Here is a 15,857-nt window from a genome sequence, read left to right as displayed (position 1 = left end):
GATTAGTCTTATCTTGACAAAATACTAAAATTTTACTATCACTAAGTACTTTCTAACACTTAGTCATTGATTCATATCATGCTATAAATAAGATTAACTCATGCCAAAAATTTATTGATGTAAACAATATGATTACGTGACCTTCATTCAATACAAGGGCTTTGTGGTGTTTTCTATGTGTGGAGTTAAAGTGAAAGGATATTTGCTTTTAAATATTTATACACAGATGATGTTGCTTGTGTATCTTCAGATAAAATGTTTAATTATGTATTGGCCACTACATACCTTTCTTCTATCATATAATACAAATCTTAAAAGGATATATTCGTAAATCGATTTCGAGTCGTTTAAATCCGTTGTTGGTAATGGTAAAGTATTTCCAAACCAATTCGACTTAGGGTCCTTCAAGAGAAGAGCGTACCAATTCTTAAAAGGCCGGCAATGCATTCGCGAGCCCTCTGGCATTGAGAGTGTCCATGGGCGGCGGTATCACTTAACATCAGGTGAGCCTCCTGCCTGTTTGCCCTCTGTTCTATAAAAATAGGGAGTTTTTAGTATGGTAATCTCGTGAAGAAAAGTATTAAGACTCAATACTTTTTTTAACTATGTACAGTAATGCGAGTGCGCCATCTACTCTATCAATATACAGATACACCTATACATTAATTTGCCCTTTGACTTATGCATTGAGGGGATATTTTTGTCTGGGCCCCCAGTACTACACACAAATATTTCGCGGAAAACATGACCCGTAATAGTAAGTAATGTGAATTCAATACAAATTGGGCTAATGTAAAATTTGAATATGTCAGACGGAAATAAATGTAAAACAATGGAATATGTCTAATCAAATCAAAAATCATTTATTCATATAGGTAACATAATGTACACTTATAACGTCAAAAAAAAAAGAAATATACATTAAATGATTCTAATTTTACATTTACTACCAGTTCTCAAAGGTGTAGAACGGAAGAGAATAACTGGCAATAAACTCTCCGCCACTATTTTTAATCGCCAAGTTTTTTTGCACAATGTTTGTAAGGAGCTGCAACCATTACACCATGTTCCATATGACATCTTGAGTAATAAAGAATAATAAAATCAATTAAAAACAAAGATTTGTCCTCTATCAGCATATGTACTAACATTCTAATAATTTCATTAGATACATTAATATAAGTGACGTTATGTCCTAAAATTAGAAAGAACTGATGACTCACGACCGTAAATCTTTTAAATCTATGTGGGAATGAAATCTGCAGGTGACCTCATCTTTGGGTCATTTATATTTTCAAACATGAGCTGATTCTTTTTGCATTATTACGTCTGCTTGTGTCACCTCAATTGTGAAAATAGAATTCTTTGTTCTATAACAGGATTGGGCGATTAATAGCATTAAAGTATATCGCACTTATGTCAGTCGCATAGCGTTTGTTAATTATGACAACGAATGAACTTTTATTTATTTACTTATAGAAAAAACTACATTATGTATTATACAAGCCTATAGCGTATTTGAGAAGCCTAACATATTATAAAATGTTTTCCATACTGCTCACTTATATTATGTTGGCAAATCAATCAAAACCCTTATTACCCCGGCTATAATACCCTTATAATACGTCTGAGATATTTAACCGTCCACGCTATTATAAAAGTAACTTAATACTACAATTGTATATTAATACAATCAATGAGTGCTGGCATATGGACCTATCCAATGGTATAAGCATAAAAACCCCCATTTTGAACTACTTTAGGTGCATGAGTGCAATATTTTTACGGAACGTCACGAAAATGTGCAGCGTTTTTGTCGAAGAAATCGGAGAGAGCGATTTGGACCGATTGGGAAAGGAAGATCGAGAAGAAATACATCATATTCATTTAGTAATTACGTATTAGAACTTTTGATGTAAATTCTGTCGCATTATGCAGTAAACCCAGATTATTTAGACAGTGTGTTAACAGTGAATATATATATATACAAATACATAGAGTGATCAGATACTGGTACATGATCATCTATTGGGGCTTTTACTTTAGTAATAATTAATTTACAAAGAAGTTTTACTTCTGACATGTGTACTTTGTACGCACGCACTTTTTTATTTTGGAAGCGTCCCTAGAATATCCTAACCAAACCTACGACTGCGTAAATCCTACAGTCGCACCCTTAAAAGTAATGGCAAATTTGCAACAAGACTAATAGGTTTAAGATTATGGGATTTTCCCAAAGATATTTAACGGGCGTTAATTAAAGCCTTGAAGGAGTCTTCGCCACTTTGAGAGGAAGAATTAATACGATAATTTAATCTGACTTATTATAGATAAATACCACTTTCATATATTCACACTTGTAACAATATTATTCTTGTGAGTCAGTGTATCTCACACCGTCAGCTATAAAAAATTGGGACAACAGCGTCATCCGTGCGGTTGATCAATGTTCAAATGAAATCTGAACAAGCTTAGTTACATAGTGGGTTGCTTTTTAGACTTATTATAATATAGGTTATATTGATATATGTAATCATCTGTTACATTTGAATAAAAATACATCACTCACAGAGCAGCGACACGGCGAGCACCGGTAGCAGCTCCCCCACCACTTATGGAAGGTGAAGCTTTAGCCTCCAGACTTCTAGAACTGCAGCCACAAGGAGCCAAATTTTTAGCGTAAGTTATAAACGTATATATTATTTGTCCATTTTTTATACATTTTGACAATATTCTTGGTATGATTTATAGCACTTTATACCTAATATAATTGCTTTAAAATTAAATAAGGTTTGTTAATAATAAATTTTCCCATTCCTGTGCCTTACATAAATAAACCCTCGGTGATCAGAACAAAAAGTGTTGTAGGACTTTACATCTCTTTCGATTAATTAGTAAGGTTCATCTCCCTCTGAAGTAGCTTATATATATACAAAAAATACATATCGTTAATTATTATGTACAGGCCTTTTATCTCAATTATTTTGAAAATACTTCGTTTATTTCAGGCCCGTTATAATCGAAGTCCCAATATTCACGGCATCCTGCCCCGAACGAGAAATTGTAATCCTTCGCTCAGACACGGGAGAGACATGGCAGGACCACTACTTGCATAACAACGACAATGCTATGGTGCAGGTAATGATTGGTGCTGTTAAGAGCTTGAGTAATTGTATAGAAAAATATTAGTACTAACGACGATAATGATCATGAATTTATAGGTACTGTCCTGACAATATATCTCTCAGACAGAAGGGTTTTTAAACGGTTTTATTTAGCTCACCCCGTTTTTTTTATTCTTTTTAATTTCTTCTTGGTTCAAATTTAGTAATTCAAATTTCACCCTCTTCCTGTCAACCCACGGTTTTATTTTAGTCTAGTCTATGCATATGTTTATAATTCCCACGACTGTATCTATTTTATTATTTTTTGGTTTTTAGTACATTTATCTTAAACATTGCAATGTATGTTTAACATAAAACCGTTTAACTTAACTAAGTTTTTTTACCTATTTTTATTTTTATATATTATCGATATCTTGGGAGTTGTTACCCAAAATGAAAACGTCATCGCCGGCAGGTTCTTTATTAATAAAATGCTTTTTTAAAACTTGCAGTTCACTTATCAAACAATACATTTCTACATATACATGTCCCTACAATGAAACTTAATTTTCTTTTTGTTGCAGGAGGCATTGACAAGGGAGAAACAAGAACACGGCAACAGTGGAGAGACATTAGGAGAGAACGGAGAAAGAGTGACACGTATCATCACTTGTGACTTCCCTCACTACTTGGCTGTGGTCTCCAGGGTCAGGCAAGAGGTCCATATCATTGGACCTGAGGGAGGCACTGTCTCCTCTGCGCATATACCACAGGTATATGTATATGTATATGTAGATGCTCTATTTACATCAACGTCCCTGCAATTCCAAACCAACTAGTCACGGCCATAATTCTATTTTTTTTATTGTTTCAGTAGATTTTTTAAAATATAAATTAAGTATAAAATATTTTTGTAAAGATAAGTAAATAATTGATAAGTCAATCGAAGTAAACTAGATAAATCTTGTTACTTCAGATTGTAAAAAAAACTAGAAACTTTCTAGTAATGCTTGTAGTTTAACCTTATCTGCAGTATATTATTTTACGTATTACAAAGCTTTTTCTATTCTATATCTACTTGAAATATCGAAAATTATTGTTTATAAAGATTTATTGAATAACAAATACACAAAATTAAAAAAAAATCTTGTTTATGGTAACCTAGGTCCAAGCGCTATTCCCCCCACAAGCGCTCACAAAGCGTATACGCGTCGGTCTCCAAGCGCACGGAGCGAACAGTGGTGTGACCCGCAGGGTCTTACCCCGTCATGCGGCTGTTTCTCCAGTACTGACAGTGGAGCCCCGAAGAAGGAAATTCCATAGGAGTATTACACTCACTGTGCCTTTGCCACACCCGGCTGATCAGAAGGTGAGTTTTAAATCCTTTATATCATTTATTCAACAATTAGGGCGGCCTTATCTTGGACGGATGTCTTATAAGTATGAAGGAAAGAAGCTAAATTGAATGGATTCATACATAGTCGAAACTCTAACTCTTGTTTTTCTCCTTCGAATGGATTGTTATAAACATTGTGTAAAACAAAAAACTTGGCGATTAAAAACAGTTGCGGAGAGTTTATTACTAGTTCTTCTCCCCGTTCTACGCCCTTGATTTGATAACTAATATGTGAAATAAGAAGCATTTCATACATATTTCCTTTTTGACGTTCATAAGTGTACATTGTATGAATAAATAATTTTAAATTTTGAAACAGATTCAGAGAAAGAATTCTTATGTTAAAACTATGTAATTTGACTGATTTTGCGAGTATTAAAGAAATACTCGTGACGCTAAAATATGTCCAACCGCCGTTTAGTTTTAAGTGTTGATGACCAGCCCATGATGTGCTTTTCACTGCTATCTAGTGTAAGACTAATGTTCTGACATATGACATCTTCTTATACCGTAAATACTGATTATGCATATGAAAAAAAGATGGTTTACAAGAGATCACACGCACCTATACTTTATATAGCTTATCACCACATTTCCAGTCATAAATTTAACCCAATATTTTCCAGCCAGGTGAAAAACCATCAACGGCAAATCTTCGACTCCTATGCTCCATAATGGGTGGGCAGGCAAGAGCCGTTTGGGAAGACGTTACTGGATCTACTCCGCTTACCATCACAGATGACTGCGCTTCCTTTACTACAACTGTATCTGCCAGGTTAATTTATTATTTGTTTTAATAAAATTGTGTATGTATATATAAATGTTTTCTAGGAAACACTAGCTTTATACAAAACCTAGAGCTGGTTAGAAAAATACGAATTTGGTTTGCGTTATGTTTGAAGTCATCCCTAGTGATGGTTGCGACTGGCACATTTAAGTATAGTTCTATATATGATAGGGATAATAACCCTTTCATACGTGTTCTATTTCGGCATGCTAATAAAAATAAGATAAATGTTTATTATACATATCTTGTTTATTTATGCTAAAAGGTGAAAATTTAAATATAACACTAAAAATCCTTCACAGATTCTGGCTCATGAATTGTCAAAATGTCAGCGACGCTACAAAGATGGCTACAGAACTTTACAGGTATATATTAATGTTTAAAGAACTTTATTTCTCTTTACAAATAAAATTATTAACATGAGAAACTTAATATTAATATGTATATATACGAGCGAGATACACGTCGCCATAAGCCTTCTTAATTTTAGTCAACTGTGTTCATTCTAAGATGCATCTTTACTGCCTTTTTAAATTTGTCAAACACTCTAATATTGCGAATTTGATAATTGATTAAATAATTGCACACTCCCATACCTAATAGATTTCTTCAAATAATTTGTACGAGGCTTCGGCAAGATAAACAAACTATTGATTAACTATTTGATTTTTTTTAATGATAAGCAACTATGGAGAAAGTTATTAAAAAAAAATAATTAAGATACAGGTGCTGTAAACATATATTTCGCTTTGTATTCTCAACTCTATTTTTCTGTCAAATTCGATTAGCGATTCCCATATTGACTTAATTCTAGTATTACGTTAAGACTAACCAAAAAACTGGTCAAAGTCAAAATCGAGTTCACGTAAAAAAGTTTTTCTTTATATGAGGCTTTAGCGATGGACAATTTTACAGGCAAATGTTGGTGGTGCCATTTGAAGTACGCATCGTGGTCTTGGGAAAACGTTTGGATGCGCTTGAGGGACGCTTGCTGGTTCTATACATTACCGATAGATACGCATATGAAACTCTTTTGCAACAGGTAATTAAGAAATTTACAGCTATAAGTATTATATATGGACTATTACTGCAATATTATTCTAATACACATTCATAGTTCCTCTGACCATTTCTATTAAAATTTGGACATGTACTAGTCTTTTAATATATTTTCAATTCACTGGCATTCAATTTTGAATCAGCTTGCCTGTTATAGGAAAAATATAATAAATACATTATGTTTTTATAAAATAAATTAAGTTATAATTGAAATAATTAAAAAATAATCAACTTATAAAATCTTCTCGTAACTAATCGCTTATTAGCAGATTTAATTAAGTGAAAATATAGATTGGCAAAGGTAAGATTCAACGTTCAATTTTTCAATTCTAAAAAATTGCAACGCACTTGCTAACCTTCTAGCATCGTAAGTGCTTAATGGATATGAGCCGCCCATTTTGTATTAGGAATTTTGTTCTTTAAGAACAAAACCCATTCTACATTCTATTTCTTTTACATTTTGACAGTTGACAGCTGACATTCGACTCAAATGAATATTTAGTTTATAGTACATGTCACTTCACACTAATCACGCAATGGTAACATAAAAGTTAAATAAATTTGAAAATTTCAGGAGCATTACACGGAGATAGCCCACTCGACGTCCGTCCGTTTCCTGGATGGTAAAGAAGTATTTCTGGAATTTTCTGGCAACCTCATTCCAGTTACGAAATCCGGCAGCCAACCATTATTTACCTTTGAGGTAACAATTTTTCAATATACCTAGGTATGCTTTAATTAGTCTACTATATCATTGAAATATGGTTACTCTACAGTAAGCTTACCCTGTTACTTATGTTCATTAGGTCAATTTGTAGACTCAAAACTTAGCGATGAAAAAGAGTGGCGGAAAGTTTCTTTCCAGTTCTTGCCTAGTAAATATTAATCTATAATTAATTTAACTACTTTGACGTTCATAAGTGTAATATTTATTTATATGAATAAATATATTTTGTTTTTTTGACTGAAAACCAAGTGTAACTATAGATTTAGAGCCTCATACTCCGATTTGATATTATATCTTCATCGGTACATTACAGGCATTCAAGGATAATCGTGTAGAATTTACTGTACGCGTGAAGCATCACGAAGAAAGTCCTTCTGGCAGAATTTACTTCATGAACGAGCCTAAAGTAAGTATAATAAATATCTATTTATCAGATTTCTCAGGTTAAAACTCGTTCGCGATATATTAATTTATTTACAAGAAAATGCTTAAAGCTCGATTAAACGCAATGTTGAGTGTAAGTTCCATGGAGCAGTTACGGGCGTTCAAACTACTGTTACAAGAAAAACACGACTTGGTTACTGAAACTTTGTTTATATTGCTTCAAGCTCACCTTATTTCATACTTACTCAGGTGGCAAAAGGAGAACAGTCGCAGACGCCAGCGTGCGTACTTGACGTGGAACTACCCGAACGAATTGCGCCCCGCGCCGCTAAAAGTCAGATGGACTACTTGAACCTTGATCAATCAGGTAATTTACTTTATATAAATAACTCACATTTTGGGTTATACATGGAAAAAAATTTTATATACTAATTTAAATATAACGTGGTAAGTTGTAACAAAAGACGTTGGAAAGACAGACATAAGAATTTGTCATATTTTTCAATTACAGGTTTTGATGCATTAAAAGATGAACTGAGCTTCCACTGGAATGACCACAACCACAGCATTGGGCCGCCATCTCTTCCTACTCATCATGAAACTTCTCCAAAACTCAACGGACACGTGAGTCTCCAAATTTACAAACACACATGATTATATATGCAAGGGTAATGCCAGTATTCAACGCTCTAGTACCCCATTATGTTTTCTAGATTGTCAAACCATGCTTGCTCTGTAGATATTTTAGAAAATATCGACTAGAATTCCCTTCCCTAAGTCATTTACCATACAACATGGGATAGTTCACGAGCTTGCAATCATTCCTCATCAAATGCATTAAAAACCTTCATTTTCTAGGACAAAACCATTGCAAATGGTAATGTGAAATTGCCTTCCAAAGATACTGATGATGTGAAGCCTAAACCACAAGGTAAATTTATATTTTTTAAGAAATACTTTCGATTCTACAATTAAATATTTATCACCATTAAAATGTTTCAGTCAACGGAGATTCAATACATGTTGACTCCAACAAGGTAAAAGCAACATTTGATTCTGACGAAGACAAGACACCTATGAACACGCTGGAGAAAGGCAAAAAGAAACAAGATGGTGGTTTCTTCGGTGGCCTGGCTGACAAAGTGAAGAACGTGTTTGGAGGTAGTGAAGAAAAGGAAGATAGTAAAGAATCTTCGCCTAAGCCGCAGCCTAAACCTCGCGAGTCTAAAGACAAATCACCGCCTAAACCCGCACCAAGAATTATAAACGAGGACTTATTAGAAAAAGTTGATGATATGTTCAAAGATCTTAAAGTAAAACCACATGTAAAGATAGATGATGATGCGAACAATCGAGTGTACTTGACGAAATTAATTGTTGATGAAGATCAACCAAGCCTCAAGGAAAAAACTGAAGATGTGTACCATCAGTATGAGCATATGCAACCTGTGGAGACGCCATTACACTGTCAAAAATCTGATCCATTCCAATTCTACACTGGTTGCTGCGAGGGTAAGTACAAGCATGGCGAAAAACATCGCCATGATGAAACCTCAAATTTAGCAGACAGAATAGAACAAGTTAACTTTACCGTTCACGAAACTCTTCAAGAAATAGCAGATCGGGCTGATAATGAATCTAAAGATGTTTTAGATAAACTTGACACAGAAAAAGATAACTTAAGGAATGCTGCGTCACAAATTAGTGAAAATACAAAGAATAATATTCAAAACTATAAAAATGACCTTGTAATTGTTGAAGAAACTTTAAAGAACAATGTTGAGAACGGAGTTAACAAATTAGGAAATTCCCTTTCAGGAAAACTTGATTATGTTTCAGAAGAATCTGTTAAAACAAAATCTGATTTCGATAACCTAAACACTGAAGTAAGAACTAAAGCAGAGGCTGAGGTGGAAAACATTCAGACAGCAGCACAAGATATTGTTAATAACATTCTAAATCAAGCAAGCCCTGCAAAATCAGATCATAAAACTTTCGTAATGGATTTCTTAGCTGCCGAACAACTGGAAGCATCTAAACACCTAGAAGAAATAATTCAGAAAAAGCAAGATACTGAAATTTCTCTCAAAGATAAAGCACAAGAAAGCGTAACTAAAATAAAAGAAACGGCACGTGATGTTAAGAATGACATAAGCCAAAAAACTGAAGACATGAAAAGTAATATTAAAGACAAAGCCGAAACTGCTACAGATTCTACTAAAAAAAATATAACCGATTTGAAAGAAAATATGGATAGGAAGACAAACAGTGTTAAAAAAGGAACTAAAAACAAGTTTGAAGATATTAAAGATGCTACCAACAAGAAATTAAGCGACTTAGAAGTTGCGATTGATTCGACTAAGGAAAAGACTGAAAAAAGCGCCGAGAACATGAAAGATAAGGCTAAGGAAGCGAAAGAAAACGCCAAAGCCGAAGGTAAGAAAAAATCAAAAGAGGGAAAGAATTTCTTTACTGGTCTTGTCCATAATATCTTTGGTGAAAAAGAAAAAGTTGAAGAAGATGTAAAAGCAAAGGTTTCCGAAGGTAAAAAATCTGCTAATAAGTTATCGAAACAAGCTTCTCAGATGAAAGATAACGTTGAGGAGACAGTGGCCAAGAAACAAGAACAATGTACAGATTTTCTTAACAATGAAACTCAAATTATAAGTAGTCGTCAAGAAGAGATAGTAAACGACGGTAATGATTTGATTGAAAAGATACAAAATAAAACCGAAGAACTCAAAGATATAGTTCAAAATACAGAAAGTGCCGTAACTGTAACTGTACAGGAGGTTGTAAACGACGCAACAATTTCTAAAGATAACATTGTCCAAGATGCCAAAAATCAGACGACACAATTGTTAGATAATGTTGCAGAAAAGAAGAACAAAGTCAGCCAAGAAATCGAAAATATTAAGAATAACGCAATAGACAGTGTACAAAAAACTGCAAACAATGCTATTAACGAAATTGAAAGCAAAAAAGACCAAGTTACCAAAAATGCCCATAACCAAGCTGAGGAATTAATTAAAAATGTTCAAAGCCAAGCCGAAGAAAAAGCTGGAAAAATTAAGGACACACAAGATAAAGTTGTCCATTTTGTAGAGGATAAAACAAGTGATATGTTGGATGTAATTCAACTGAAAAAAGAGGATCTCACGCTTAGCGAAAATAATCTAGTAGAAAATATTCAAAGTACAAAAAATAATTTATTAAAGAATACAGAAGAAGCCACAGATCGTGCAATGAATGATTTGCAAAACAAAACTAGTCAAATTGTTCAAAATATAAACGATGAAAGAGAAAAGGCTATAAATAACGCACAATCTAAAAGTGATGAGATAGTTAAGAGCGTAAAAATTAAAGAAAATGAATTTACAACGGCTATCCAAGATAAAACACATGCAGCCACGGAAGCCCTTACTAATACTAAGGCAGTGGTAGAACAGGTAGTTCAAAAAAAGAAGAACGATTTACGAGACACCGAGGCTTTTGTACATAACGCGGCTACCGACCATATGGACAGGATACGTAAAGAGGCGGAAAATACTACAGAGGATATTAAACGAACAGCTGAAGAAACATTAAATGCGGCTACAAACAAAAAATCGGAAATGGAAGTTAATTTTATTAAAAAAGTTATAGAAATTAAGGAATCTGGCAAAAGCCACATAGATGAAGTTAAGCAAACTGCATATTCTAAAGCAGAAGAAGTGAAAGAATCAACGGAACAAGCGTTCGATTACGTTAAAGACACGTCCTTGGGCGCTTTCGATATGATCGAAGCCGCAGCAAAGGACAAAGTAACCGACGCCACCGACACATGGGAAGATCTTCAGAGCAGCACGCGGGATACGTATGCAGATGTTAAGGATGATTTCCATGGATTAGAAAGTTCCGCACAAGACACGCTACACAGTTTGCAAAGCTCAGCTGGAAACACGTTTGATAGTTTGGATGATTCCACTCGGGAAGTCATTGGCGACGTACACATATCTGGTCGTAAGGCTGAAGAGACTTCTAAAGAGCTATTCGGATCGGCTAAAGATTCTTTTGAAGGTTTTACTGTCACGGCGGGTAATAAATTAGAGGATGCTAAAGGTGCGGCGAATGAGAGGATAGATGAGGCTGGGCAACGGCTAGATAGGGCTGAGAATATAGTAGTGGAAGAGGTCAAAGCTACTGGCGCTAATGTAGCAGAGTGTGTGACGACGGAAGCGGATAAATTCGCGAGTAATCTTAATGACTTGGGCAACTCTGTCTTTGGAATGTCTGGTAAAGGTAAGTACCTGTAAAATATGGAGTTTAATGTATTTTAACAACTGTTTAACAAAATATTTTCTACAGGTTTCATGAAAGATTCAAGTAAAAAATTACTTGCTTCGGAAAAATCACAGTCATCGCCACACAAAAAGACCTCAGGGTAAGTTTATTTTTGTGTGAAATATATTTATTGAAAACCATTAAATGTATAATATAGCATAAATTAATAAAGGCACGACTAATTCACATGATTTCATATATACGTGGAAATCTATTATTGCATTATTTTGTTAAAATACAATTCCCGAAAAATTTTTAGACCTATTATTTGTTATAAATAATATAACACTTACTTTATTCGTTTAATTAAAAACACGGTATGCATACGAACTTCTAATGTTACACAGTTGTGTCTTGTAAAATACTAGACGCGACTAAAACTTGATGTCTTAATGAAAGTAAATAATAATATATTGATGTGATTAAAGTTGAATGATAATAACTTATCAATTTTAATCATAAAAAGCTTTCACTGAACTGTAACACATGTATTTCGAGAATTGTATTGTAATCTGTGATACACATTGCCTGCTAACACATGCACCGCCTTGCAGAATACCGAAGCTCAAGAAAAAGAGGAAATAAGCGACGATCGACCGAGGGCCACCGAACGAATGTATGATTATAACTTAGATGTAATATTTATTGTTGTTATTTTATACGATACGTTTGTTTTAACTTACGAGTGTAAGTCGTTAAAACAGATGTATCGTGATTTTATGTCAATTTTGTGGCACTTGAGAATGTGTTAGACATTTTAAAATTCTATTAGATTTCATTAAATCGTCTCTTTAAATTAATAAAAAAAGTTTTAAATATTTCTATAAATATACGTACAGTGTGACAGAGAGTCACAAAATAGACATAGTGCACTGACGACTCTTAGAGTTGTATTTATTTAAAATATTTTATCGTTTTCTATTATTAAGGAGATTCTTATAAGCCATCTCGAATGTACAAACAAGTACAACCAATGTCAAGATCGAAGATTTCAAAGAAATCAGTTTTATAGTATTTTCATGTTTAATACTTTAAAGTTTTATTAATTTATACAAATCTTTAAAATCATGTCTTTTATCTTGCCTGCATTGTTTAATCAATTGACGAATTTTAATTAATTTATAAATATATTGACAAATATTATTTACTTTGCAATATTTTTAATAGAGATTTTACGTTGCGTAATTTATTTTACTTTATCTGTGTTCTTTTTAAAAAAGTCTACATTGCTTGTACAGTATTTAATCAGGAATTGTGTATTTTCACTTTGACACTTAACTTAGTGGAAAGTGATGTGTATGAATGTAGCTATAGCTTTTGTCTAGATCTGCTAGGTTATTTATTTTTTATACCGTATTTTGACCTTCTCTTGATAGATGTATGTATATTAAATGTCACAAAATGTGCTAAAATATTTTAGAATAAATATTAAGAAAACTTTTTATGTTGTTTTTCTAGCCTAGATTATTAATTTGCGATGCAATAATGCTTTCAATAAATGTATTTTGATGTTTTTATTTTAATAGCATATACCCACAATTGCTATTCCCAAGGTATGATTTCAGGTAAAAATTCTTCAATTTCACAAACACAGATACACTCACAATCACTTTGTGTCACGTCACCTTATTATTTACTAACGTCACATAGTTGGTTAATCCCTATTCTTTATTAAACTTTTCTCAAGCAAGATTGAACTATATTATGTCAATGCTACTGGCCAATAGAGTGACGTTTGTAAATCCGTCATGTGTCACAAATGTCAAACTCACTTTCGCGATGTCAAGGATGTCACTTTTTCAATTTTCACTGCATTGCACTCGCTTCGGTAAGTTGGTTTGCGCATTTTCCCTAAGTATTGCTAATTGTTTAATACAATCCTTTTTTCACAAACTGTTGGTATGAATTATAAACGAAGACAAGAAAAGAACTATTTTGTGTAATTGCAAAATGTTTACTAATTATTAAATTTCTAAATAGAAAAAGAGAGAAATTTTATTAAGATTATTTCCTAATTTGATTACAATTTTTCAGGTTTTTCTCAAAACTGCGTCGCAACCACTGAGCAACGGTGATCGTAATCAGTTGATAAAATCCACCTAGCTAATAATATTTAATTAAATCTTCCATATTAAAACGAGTTAGGGGCTTTATAATCGAAATATTTAATGTAATTGAGTGCTATGCCCCCATAATTATGATAGTAATAAAAAATCTTTAATTTTTGTAAATACATTTTATTTTATATTTTGATTTTGCTACTACGGTTATAATCTAGATTTAGTAATATTTAGAGAACGAAAATAAATTGCAGCTGTTTTAAATTATAATTTAAATCAATTAAGGATTATTATTTGTTAATATATGTATTCCATAGAAAAAACTAGAATGTTTTAAAGTGTGACTGTCGATATAAAGCTATGTTGCTTGAAGGAGCTTCTAAAATGTGGTATTGTCTATTATACTTTACAATATCTTATAACATACGAAAAAAACACAGCTTTTGAATTCTAGCACAAGCGTAGTATACGTTAATATGCTTTGTTTATAAGTTGAATAATACCGTACGAAGTGGTGATTACCTAAGATAATCTTATATAATATAATTATATCCATAGAGCGTATAAACAGTATCCCTAGTACAAACTATAGGTAATTTGTATAATTGGCAAATTATAATTATTTCAAAGACAACATGAAATGCCCTTAAGTGTATTAGAAGAACTAAAGAAAGCAAAGAATAGTCAACAGAATTCGTGTATTACAAATTGTATGGTCCAAATTGTAATATACGTGCTAGTAGGATTATTGTAAACAACCTAAAGAAATATATTAATCCAATACCGATAGAACGAACAACTCATATAGTCTTTGGTATTTTATATTTAAGTGGTATGTAGTAAGGAGATTAAATGAGAATTTGATTTTGTGATTCAGAGTACTAAACTATTTTTTACTTATTATGTGTAGAGGCAAAATAACTATGTAATTCGTTGTCACCTTAATGAGAAATAAAAAAAATATTGTAAAAATTTTCACGTTGAATAAAAAGTTTTTCTATGTTCGAATGTTTATAAATTGAATATTTGACTTATTATAAATCATCACAGGTTTAAAACCTATCATTATTTATAGTGCACGTTTCCTATTTACATCTAACGTTTAACGGTCCGTAAATTGAGTCATAAACGAGACAATTGGACACTCGTTAGAATAAAATAGGAACCGGCTTGTTGAGGTGAAATTATTGTGTCTTATAGTGTAACTTGTGTGTTTAGAATTTTATGTAAATTAAAGTACCTTACAAAGAATTGATTAATAATTATTCTGAATGTACTGTGATGCCAAAAATTTGAGAAAATATCTTTTGTTATTATTAATAGAGTTTATTGTCACCCTATTTAATGCTTTTAGTAATAAATGATTATGATTACATTTAATTTCTTTTTTATTTTTCCTTATAAATCTACATTACTACCTAAATCTTCCCTTTATCCAACAACAAATTCTTACGAAAACTATTTCGTATATTATACCTACTAGGTATGTATAATATTAATTATTATAGATGAGGCATTAGTAGTTTGATATTAACTATAACAAAGTTCCCTTAGTTCTTTACTATATGTGCGTAATACTACTTTACAAAATATCGTCCAATTCATAAAACGCAACAGGCTAAGTGGTTGGGACATGTGCACCGAATGGCGGATGACAAAACCCCAAGGTCCTTACTGAACTAAATTTAGTGTAGTAGATCGCCTGTGTTTGTGGGATGGAGGTGTCAATTCACAAAAAAAAATGTAAAATAACACTTTGTTCTTTTCCATATGCAAGCAATATGGATTATAAATTTAATCAACAGATTTATATTTTAAATCAATTTATGCACCATCTGACATGTCGTCATAGTGACGTATTTTTATATTTTGATTGTAACAAGTTTGTTACTAAATTTACACTGACCAAAGATACATTGTATCTTTCTTATAAAATAAAAAAACAAATTGCTAAGCTGTTAGCATATAATTTTAAAGAAACTGTCTCATTGACAAAGAAATATGATTCTGATTATAA

The 15,857-nt window shown here is 32.5% G+C and overlaps 1 protein-coding gene across 4 annotated transcripts in view; it reads left to right on the top strand.

Annotated features, from left to right (window-relative positions):
• The window catches only part of LOC110997549 (ankyrin-3), a 115,929-nt gene extending 100,709 nt beyond the window's left edge, over nt 1-15,220 (top strand). For 2 of the 4 annotated variants that reach the window (XM_045630628.1, XM_045630629.1), the window contains exons 22-36: nt 2,572-2,679; nt 3,009-3,138; nt 3,689-3,877; nt 4,270-4,473; nt 5,127-5,275; nt 5,590-5,652; nt 6,203-6,329; nt 6,921-7,049; nt 7,387-7,479; nt 7,707-7,824; nt 7,969-8,081; nt 8,316-8,388; nt 8,460-11,738; nt 11,805-11,880; nt 12,335-13,221. In XM_045630628.1, the coding sequence (XP_045486584.1) occupies nt 2,572-2,679; nt 3,009-3,138; nt 3,689-3,877; nt 4,270-4,473; nt 5,127-5,275; nt 5,590-5,652; nt 6,203-6,329; nt 6,921-7,049; nt 7,387-7,479; nt 7,707-7,824; nt 7,969-8,081; nt 8,316-8,388; nt 8,460-11,738; nt 11,805-11,880; nt 12,335-12,365 (4,882 nt within the window). In that variant the 3' untranslated portion in view covers nt 12,366-13,221. Of the gene's footprint in view, nt 1-2,571; nt 2,680-3,008; nt 3,139-3,688; nt 3,878-4,269; nt 4,474-5,126; nt 5,276-5,589; nt 5,653-6,202; nt 6,330-6,920; nt 7,050-7,386; nt 7,480-7,706; nt 7,825-7,968; nt 8,082-8,315; nt 8,389-8,459; nt 11,739-11,804; nt 11,881-12,334; nt 13,222-13,814 lie in introns of those variants that run through there. The other 2 variants (XM_045630627.1, XM_045630630.1) reach the window with 2 other exon arrangements.
• The last annotated feature ends 637 nt before the right edge of the window (nt 15,221-15,857 follow it).

Source organism: Pieris rapae, chromosome 13 (assembly GCF_905147795.1).
Source record: "Pieris rapae chromosome 13, ilPieRapa1.1, whole genome shotgun sequence".
NCBI classification, from domain to species: domain Eukaryota; kingdom Metazoa; phylum Arthropoda; class Insecta; order Lepidoptera; family Pieridae; genus Pieris; species Pieris rapae.
Note: the sequence above shows the minus strand (reverse complement) of the source record. Positions and strands in the feature narration are given on the sequence as shown.